We start from the raw sequence: 10,247 nt of genomic DNA, 5'->3' as shown, positions 1-10,247 counted from the left end.
AACAACTGATCACCATGGGGCTGAAGAAGGACTGCTCCGATTGATGAGCCGGAAGCATCCGTGTGGACAACGAATTGACGGTTGAAATCGGGCATGCGGAGGATGGTGGAGGAAACCAATGCCTTCTTTAAGGCTTGAAAGGTTGTGATCTGGTCGGGGCCAAAAACAAAAGGGACACCCTTTTTCTTTAGCTGATTCAGAGGTGCCGTTATTGATGCATAATCTTTTATAAAACGGGCGTAAATGGCGTGGATTCTGGCCTAATTCGAGTGTCAGCCCAGACAAAAACCGAGTTTTGGCAATAATAAAAACAAATTAAATAAATGAAATGGTAACCATAAGGTTCCTGGTAACCTAAACTACTATTGCAGAACTTAAAAAACTAGCCTACTAACCATTAACAAATTTTAATAACCAAAAAACTGTTTACTGTAAAAGGTAAAGTAGGCCTAGCCTAGTAATTTTTCCCAACAGATTTGCTCTACTGAAAATTTGGACAAAAATGACTAACTAAGGCTTACTAGGGATGACCAATAGTGTGACAAAATAAGTAATAAAGACAATTCATATGACACAATACATTTGACAAGAATAAATAAGGCACAGGTGATAAATAACAACAGTAAATTACACTGGAAAAAATTGGTGACAAATAGGCTATTGCATGAAAAATGATTTATTTAATAAGACATAGAACACATAACACTGACTCTACACTGGTTCACAAGGTGCTGATTTTAATTTAAAATAATCTGGTCATTAAGCCAACAAAAACACCTTGTGTTGGGCAAAGTACCACTTTAATTTAACAAAATTGGGCTGTAGGTCGTTTTAATACCCTACCTTGTACCTTACACCCACTAAATATTACAGACCAGCTAATGCCTCTTGCTAGGCTTAACTTTAAAATCGAAATTCACAACACTTGTTCACTAAATCCACTGTCCACTGCCTAGGCTCGAAAGGTGGTAAGATCTCCTGTAACATAAAAACAGACAAAACACACACAGCCCTACCTATGTCACACTAATCTTGGTTGGTCAACCTAGCCTAACCAATTTACACTTCCCTACCAATTTACTAACCAAAAACAGCTTAACCACTAGCCTACCTATCCGTGTCGGTTAAGTCAGGGAAAAATACACTTTACTTTTTGCCAGGAGAAAAAAAAAATATCCCCAGAATGTACACTTAACTTCTTTTACCTAAAAATGAAACTGAAATTGCCTAGGTTAAGTACCCTGATCTAGGCCAAAGCCTGCTACCATATGTAGCGGGGGGCCGTTTGCGTCACATCTTCCAGGGCTGCATTCATGATATGATGCGATACAACATCGGTCATATATGGTAAAGACAAAGTACATGCTTTTAATAAAATTATAAAGACGTGGCACTTCAAGAAGATATTTCTGATTTTAACAATACCTCTGCTATCCCTCTAGACGTATATAATGCTGTAGAATCATTTATGAGACTATTATAAGAAGCCAAACACACAGATAATTTAGATATTTAATCTCCGACACAGGATTTACTTAAGAGGAAGTGCAACTAGTAAATTAAATCAGCATTTCAGGTTGGAGTCTCTTCCACAACCTTCAGAAGCAGCCAGGCAACACGCCTCCCGAGCACATACCCAAATTCAGGAATGAAAAAATATACTGTTTGATCCACTAAAATGGGGATGGAGGATTATCAACGGGCATCTAAAACCTCTCACGATAGAAAAGCCTCCTGCACAACAGAAACTATGTTTGGTTTTATTTATATGACAAAAGTTGTGATAAAAGAAGATGCAAATGTGCGAGAAATTTACTAAAATGCTCCACCAGAAGTTGTACTGCTCTGGCCATGGATATTTAAACCGCTTTTAATAGAAAACAACGACTCTTATAAAGATGAGCATGATTACGAGTAATAAAAAGCCAGGCGTGATCATACAAATGTAAATTCGATTGTATATTATTTTGTGTATTTCAACAAAATGATGACTAACATTAATTTATCATTATTCATTATATTAGTAACTGCGTAAAAGTGATAAAAGTTTTTGGTTTTTAACTTTCTTATTTGTTATGACGATTTACTATATATCACAGTAAATTTAAATATCCAAATTTTATAAAACGGCTTCCTCTCCCATTGCAAACGCAAAGCTTGAGTATAACTGCAATAAGCATTTTATACTTATATGCCAACCCCGTACGTAAGGGGTACTCTGCTAGTAAAACATATGCGAGTTTTTCATTTTCAATGTTCAATTTACGTAAAAATTGGATTTTGCACTAGCCCTACTAAAAAACATTATCAGCCATCAATACGATATTTTTTGTAGGTAACCTTCAAACGAGAAAGTTAGTTAGACATATCCAGATGGAATGAATTGGGAAAACATTATTTTTAAGTGGAAACTTGCACTACTTAATAGTTTGTCGGCCATTTTCCTACATGGCAGACTTTGCTAAAGTGGAACAATTGAATTATTCTCGGAAAATGTTAAGAGACATAATTTGAACCTATTCTTGTAAGTAAAACTATTTGAAGACTTGCTTAGTAATAATAGGAAATACTTCATTTACTATACATTTTTGTCCCACAGGTGCGTTACATGAGATTGTACTTTGACACTCGCCGTTTACGTCAATATTGCTCAAACATTCTTTTATTATATACAGAAATGAAGCGAAATTTAAAGCCATACATGTTTGCTAAAAGATAAAATCTGCATTTCCTCAATAATAATGGTGACAAACTCGAAAAAAGTGAGAAAATTTCTAAATGTTTTATCATATTTTAAAATTTAATTTGTTTTTTCATTATTAAAATCATATTACTAATATATAATATAGTATTTTCTTGTAGTTAACATTATGGTGAAGAATCTAAGACTAATAGACTTTTCTAGATGGAATGTTTTGGGAACAATAAGTTTTTAAGTGGAACCTTGCAGTGTTTTATAGATTGTCCGCCATTTTCCAAGATGGCGGATTTTGCTAAAGTGGGAATAGTTGGGAATTTTCACAAAATGTTAAGGGATGCATACCTATTCCAGTTGGTTTTGCTTTGTTATTAATTTTGCCCAGGTAAAAGTCTAAAAGGCCAAGCCTACAATGGATTACGTGCGTTGTTTAGTGGTAAAAATTAAGTAAATAATTAATTGTGCAATTCATTCCAAGTTACATAAGTGTTAAGTCTGTGTTATGTTTTGTACAGTGAAATGGCGTATCCTATTTATATTTGTGTTAGTTTAACTCCACAGTAGGCACTCTTCCTTTACGGTTCTTCTGCTCAATACTATAATGAAATGACCCAGCATATTTATATTAAAATTTAATTATTGTAAAGTAACAATAACCTAAGTAAAGAACAGTTTTTTCCTCTAATTTCTTCCTGATTTTCATTATGTTTTTTATTTATAGACCTACAAACATAAAAGCTATGTTTATTCTTAAAAAGTGTCTCTTGGTACTTGTAATTTCGGTTGCTTTAAAAAGTACCCCTGCCGCAGTAAACCTGCAGACTCAATATTATATTATACTCAAATATTATCTGAAAACTGTCAGCTTTATTTCCTATTAAAATCATATTAATTTAAATGAGTACCTAGGTTTGCTGCTACAGGTAAGGTATTGAGGTGAGCTTTTATTGAAATGTTGATAGCTTAGTATGAAATAAACAAAATTGCCAAATTTGATTATAATATATCCAAATGTAAGCAAACTACAACCGTTTTTTGATTCTCCATAAGAATAACATGGGAATTTTAAATTTAAGTTTTTTTTTTTATTATCTGCATAACCGTTAGGCATACAACAGCCCTTTGCTAAAAAGTGCTATATTCAACAAAGAGGTTTAAGAAATAAATTGCAAATTGTTTGGTAATTAGGGTCAAAATTGGGAAAACCCCATTTTTACCTTGTAAATTGGAGATTTTAGCTTCAATTTAAAATAACTAAAAAACCAACAAAGATACGAATTTCACTACATCAACATTTTTAAAGATCATAATTTTATGAGTAAATTGACGTTCATTGCGATGTTCTACCTAGAATAGTTCTCGAGTTATATGCGTTTTAAACGCCACCCCCCGCAATATTGCCCCCCTCCTCCCCCCGGGATGTCGACCACGCTGGGGGGCGACAACATGCGTTTTCGTGATCACTATAGTGCCTATAACAACAATCAGAAATAAAATTGCGACACCCTTTTCATGCATGCTCAACCCCATTCAGATCCTGGACTATATTGGCAAGTGTTAAATTATCTGGGAGGGCTAACTCGAAAAATAAATGTGAAAAATAAATCAATAAACTATAAATTATGGCTAACTATAAACTATAAATATAACATATTAAACACTACGAGCAATGCTCTGAACCTGGCACTGTTACTTAAAAGGAAATAAATATTTCTTTTTAGGGAAATATTTTTGTAAAAATCCAATGAGAAAAATAGAAAATTACTTTTTCTGCAGTTTTGTGGTGGTGTGGTTACATTACTAGTTAGTTACAAGTTACATTTCAAGGAAAATGTTAGGCACTTTAAACTGTCACAGTTGCTTGCAAATGATAGAACATTTATCAACAGAACAGTTTGACTAATTGGTTAGTTTTGATGATTGCCTCTAACAACCAATAGGAAAATTGTACGTGTGAGTGACTTTGATCAGCCTAACTTTTAAAATATTGAGTACAGTATAAGTTTCGGATTCACCAAGTGCAAATGATTCGTTTGGTTCTAGTTTCCTCTTTGATTTTGTTCTTGGTAAATATCACAACCGTAGATTTAGGTTCGTCTCTATAAGCCATTCAATAAACTTTGCTTCTTAACTACACCTCCATTTGCAATGGTATGATTTGAAAATTAAAGCCTGCACATAACAATGAAACAGCTGAATATTGTTAAAGGGTACTAAACAAAACTTAAAGAAGCCAGCTTTAAAATATGCCATTGTTGACTTTTCTAAGACCCTCGACAATAAGTATATTAAGTTGTAGATTTGATCCATTCTTTTAGGGACGCGGTGTGTATGTGTGTGTTTATATATCTTTGTATTATTTTTATTATATTTATATACAGGGTTCATTTAAAAACTTTCCATATCTTTTGTGTACAAAGGTAAGGCTTTTAGCACTTTTTGACCCTCGACAATAAGTATATTAAGTTGTAGATTTGATCCATTCTTTTAGGGACGCGGTGTGTATGTGTGTGTTTATATATCTTTGTATTATTTTTATTATATTTATATACAGGGTTCATTTAAAAACTTTCCATATCTTTTGTGTACAAAGGTAAGGCTTTTAGCACTTGTTCATTCTCATTCCTCCTTAATTTGGACATGCCGAATCCAATAAAATTATGTACAATTTTGAAAAAAATCCCCAAAAAGGCCCCCCAATTTGGGGGGTAGGGGTGCTTTTTCGGAAATTTTCAAATGTAAACATAAGCTGTGTGATACATCAATTTAAAGAACTAATCGCCCCCATCACCAGTAAGACGAAGGAACTGTGGTGGCTGGAGGGAACGTGAATGTGACCGCTTGCATCAACCTCCCAATGGAACATTTGACGGATTCAGAGTGGCAGTACCGTCGTAGTGATACAACCAACCTCAGAAAAATGAACGTTAAATGTTTATATTGTGGTTGCTTACACTTTAAGCAAGAAAAGACTGGCCAAGACGGTTCAATTTTTACTCTTTGTTGCCATAAATGAAAGGTTCGTTTACCTCATTTGCGGAATCTACCATACTTTCAGGAACTTTTTGGAAACTCCCAATGTGTAAACAGGGATGTGACACTTAGATCGAGAAATTATTTGGATAAAATTCGTAAAATCAATTCCGCCTTTGCCATGGTCAGCTCTGAAGCTCATTTAGATGAGAGGATCACACAGGGGATCTACAATTTCAAGATCCATGATACGTTTTACCACTGAGAGGGTCATATAATTCCTCCAGAAGGTATGTATACCGAAGACGTTGGCACTGGAACCCAACAGCGCATGAAACACAATTTTAAAAAATACAATGAAAATATGCAGGTCACAATGCCAACCTAATTGCCCAATCTGTTAAGACTGTGGCAGACATTAGGGCACCCGCCACACGAGTACATAAGAGATAACCAAAGCAGTATGAGAGCGGATCTATATTTAAATATTGTACTTTTATAATTTTTTACAACATAACATTTTTCATATTTCTATTGTCATAGAAATTACTAACTACTAAGGTGACACAGTACTCCCTCTCCCGCCCATGTTAAAATGACAGTTTTAAGGTACACATAACTTTAACAAATATTAACCTATCAACTTGAAATGTTTGTACTAAGTTTAATACATTATTACCAACAATAATATGAAGCAAAAAAGTTTTTGAGCAAAATTAAATTGTTAGTATGATTTTAAAAATGTTATAAAATATTTTGTAATTTTTTAACATAAAATATTTTTTTATTTCAAAGGCTTTTGGTTGTCATGGAAACTGATTCGTATTATTGTTCCTTATCATATGAGGAACACACACACCAATTTTTATTAAAATTGGAAGAAAATTGGATTTTTTTAAGAATAATTGAGGAAGAAAAGTGTACCTGACTAAAAACCACTTGTCGCAAAACGACAAAAGTACCCCCTGTCACGGGTAGTAGTAGGACCCTTGGGAATGTTAAAGTAAAAGTGTATAAATGTCGCTGTATAGCTTAAAATAATTTTTTCTTCCATAATATTTGGTATGTACGTGTTCAGGAAAGTGTGTTCTACAAAACTAAATAATAAAAAAATGTTTAAAAAATTTAATATTTGACGGCGTACCCTCTGCGTCTTGATTAGTAGTAGGACCTTGGACATGCTAAATTAGGCTGCAATAGTTTATAAAAGTAGCTTAACATCTTAAAAATAAGTTTTTTCTCCCTTACTTTTTATTATCTCCGTGTTCGGAAAAGTCTGTTCTACAAAACAAAAAAATAAAAAAAAACAAAAAATTAAATTTTATATTTGAGTACTGTGTTACCTTAAAGTGACTCTTTGATTGAGGTCTTGCTGTTTTTATTTTTGTTCTATATTCTTTTATTACAAGTTGCAGTTTTTCTCGATTTCGAGCAACGGTTTATCGAGTTCATATTGAAAAGAGCAGCTGTTACAATTGCACAAGTTGGTTCTATGATATTAAGCATTAAAAAGTTTTAAGGTTTACCAACAGGGTGTATTATTTTTTTGTATTTGTGTACTTTTTGTGTATTTTATCACTATTATTTTTGCATTTATGACAACATCTAATTTGAACCAACTAGCAACAAAATACTAGACTATAGCATACCGTAAATTAAAAGAACCAAATGTGTTTAAACCGTGTCCTCTCCCATTGCGAACGCAAAGCACGCGTATAACTGCAATAAGCATTTTATACTAATACGCCAACCCCGTACGAAGGTACTCTGCTAGTAGAATATATTTATAAAAAATACTTGAATTAATTAAATTTGTATAAAACTGCACACATGAAGCACCTGTATTAGAGAATGGGTATAAAGTAAATATACAAAGAGTAGAGTAATAAGTAGTGTTACTTAAATATTTCTTATACTAGAGACTTTCTTATTATTTTTCAGGGTTTTTACGAAGCGAAGGGTGAATCGAATGAGCATCTACTCATGAAAGATGAGGCTCATACTCCCTATCAATCATTTGGTAAGTCACTAAACTATTGAAGACTAATCATTCTTCAATATATTACAGCAAATCACTTTCCTATTAGAGTCTTCATCACCGAGAGTAAAAGAAGTACGGGATCATCAGAACCTTATGGTGATACTGTAACATAAATGATAGTCAAATACCTAAAACAAAACCTGACTCGAACGATAGCTTTACCTGATTCCCTCACAATTCTAGACAAACGCACTAATGGTCATTAGCGAAAGTACAATAATGGGGACCGAATATATAAACATGTTCATACAAAAGGAGGTTTTCCGTGGTGGGGTTATTTATACTGCAAACAATGCCAAACGGTTGTATTACACTGCAGAGATCTTTTTAAACAGCATATTTTAGAGTGCCACGTATTTAAAACGTATTTAAAACCCACATAGACAATGCAAACTTTAAAATTTCGATGAAAGCAATACTTTCTCCATATAGTATGTGAAGGGGGGGGGGGTGAAAGTAAAAAGTTGTCTTCTCGTGTAGACAAAAACAAACAAATAGGAAGAGAGCGCTTGAATTTATCAGTGAAAAGGATTTTGATGACATCAAGTTATTATTATGTTTTTTGGTTTCAGAAGAAAAGTGGGTAGAGCTACCTCCTTATGGGCGAGTCGTGGAAGGAAAGTTCGAAGGTTCCAAACCCTCATTTTGGAATAACCTCGTGTTGGATATAAAGTTTATTCCTCGTCTTTTAAAGTTTCAAAAGCATCAACGAGAACGACGTCGTAGAGCTGAGTGGAATGCCGAATATGACCGAAAAAAAGAACAAGAATTAGCAGAATATAGAGCTGCATTGGGTATTAAATACTGAGAAGCAGTAGCCTCTTCACCGAAAATATATTCTTTCTAATAATATGTTGCAAGTCCCCTTCCTCCCTCATAGTAAATTGACTTAATTAGCTTTAATTAGATTGGCTGTATTTGATCATTTGGAGGGCAAAAGAGACGCAATAATGCTAAAATACTACTAAACGTGTAATATGAATAAAAAGATAAATTTAAGAAATGAGAACGCCACTTACAAATGAGTTGTTACATCACATCTTAAAACAAACAAAAACTTAGGCTACGTTAAATTGTACCATCATAGTCACCTAATTTTGTTTTGCCCTAATTAGTGTCAACTTAGTATCAAAACCCATTTTTACTTTTTCCCTAGGCATTTTTACTTTAATTTTGGTCACCGTCCCGGTACAAGGTTAGTGTTGGGGAAACTAGATTAAATGACATACATAGTGAATAATGATTTATTAAAATATTCAAAAGTAAAACTAAACATCCAAACTCAGAACAAGACCTTTCACTTCCTTTCAGTTACCTCTTGCAGTTGAGGAAGAAGACAAAATTACCTCTAGCCCCATTTGGTCGTGTAGATTTTCTGACACGGTCAGATTTTAATTTCCGGACTATTAATATTCCGCAAGTTAAAATACAGTCTGGTAACAGAAGTATGTCCCTTGTCCCAGGCCTACTATCCCAGGCCTAGCATCTTAGTGCTAGTGCCACAGCGCCAAAATCACAGATATAGGGTGGTTAGGTTAAGTTATAAAAGAAAATGGAAATATATATCAAAGTTTTATTTCTTAATCTGAGTTCATTTATTTTATGAAGACAACCTCGACCTCATGGATTATTTAAATTTAAAACGTTTTTATTAGGTCGCTTTCTTGTCCGCTACAAATTTTGCAACCGATTTTATACTAACTTCCCGATGAGCTATGGACTTGAAACTTGAAACATATATCACAAATGGAAGACAATGCAATATTATACAATTTAATTTTCATATTTCCCTTGGGCTACGTCCCATGGGCTTGTTTTTATTAAATCGATTTCTTGCAAATTTTGATACTTCCCGATGAGCTAGAGGCTTGAAATTTGAAACATAGCTCACAAATGGATGACATTGCAATATTATATCATTTAATTTTCATATTTCCTTTCGGGCTACGCCCCATGGGCTTGTTTTTATTAGCTCGCTTTCCTACAAATTTTGATATCAATTTTAAACGATGTTCCCGATAAGCTAGAGACTTGAAATTTGAAACATAGCTCACAAATACATGACAATGCAATATTATATCATTTAAATTTGAAATTTCCCTTGGGCTACGCCCCATTGGCTTCCAAATTTTTCATGTTTACATTTTGAAAGGATGTAAATATATCAACTAATTTAAGTCAGCTGTAAATACTTAAATTTGACAGTTCGAAGAGCAGAGGTTAAGAGGTACAGGTTATGCTCCCAAGAGATTCTTTATACAAACATTTCAAAATATAGATAAACAATCTGATTGCAGATATACAGATTTTCGTTATTAATGTAAATTGTTATTTATTTAATGTTCTATAAAGTAAACAATAAATTAAATAGATTGATATATAAATAGGTAGGCCATACATTCAATCTAATACATAATTATATGAAAACAAACTCAAATAAACCTTAGATTTCCCACATGCCTTTTTCTTAATCTGATATAGATGCTTGAAATAGATTTAACATCCTCACGCATTAAAAAACTAAAAAATAGAAAA

General features: G+C 33.4%; 1 protein-coding gene across 1 annotated transcript; it reads left to right on the top strand.

Annotated features, from left to right (window-relative positions):
• The first annotated feature begins 4,599 nt into the window (after positions 1-4,599).
• Positions 4,600-9,001, top strand: LOC128988362 (uncharacterized). The gene is made up of 3 exons (XM_054409585.1): positions 4,600-4,764; positions 7,613-7,691; positions 8,285-9,001. Exons 1-3 carry the CDS (start codon positions 4,723-4,725, stop codon positions 8,518-8,520), a joined length of 357 nt encoding a protein of 118 aa, XP_054265560.1. The 5' UTR covers positions 4,600-4,722; the 3' UTR covers positions 8,521-9,001.
• The last annotated feature ends 1,246 nt before the right edge of the window (positions 9,002-10,247 follow it).

The sequence above is a fragment of the Macrosteles quadrilineatus genome, unplaced genomic scaffold, assembly GCF_028750875.1.
Source record: "Macrosteles quadrilineatus isolate MER2022 unplaced genomic scaffold, UCM_ALF_1.0 Scaffold_3__2_contigs__length_128488019, whole genome shotgun sequence".
Taxonomy (NCBI): domain Eukaryota; kingdom Metazoa; phylum Arthropoda; class Insecta; order Hemiptera; family Cicadellidae; genus Macrosteles; species Macrosteles quadrilineatus.
Note: the sequence above shows the minus strand (reverse complement) of the source record. Positions and strands in the feature narration are given on the sequence as shown.

Bases quoted from the DNA above. Each gene is read 5' to 3' on its own strand.
- LOC128988362 (XM_054409585.1), top strand. From the start codon at position 4,723: ATGATTCGTTTGGTTCTAGTTTCCTCTTTGATTTTGTTCTTG. The intron at 4,765-7,612 runs GTAAATATCACA...ATTATTTTTCAG, and splicing joins CCTCTTTGATTTTGTTCTTG to GGTTTTTACGAAGCGAAGGG. The intron at 7,692-8,284 runs GTAAGTCACTAA...TTTTGGTTTCAG, and splicing joins TACTCCCTATCAATCATTTG to AAGAAAAGTGGGTAGAGCTA.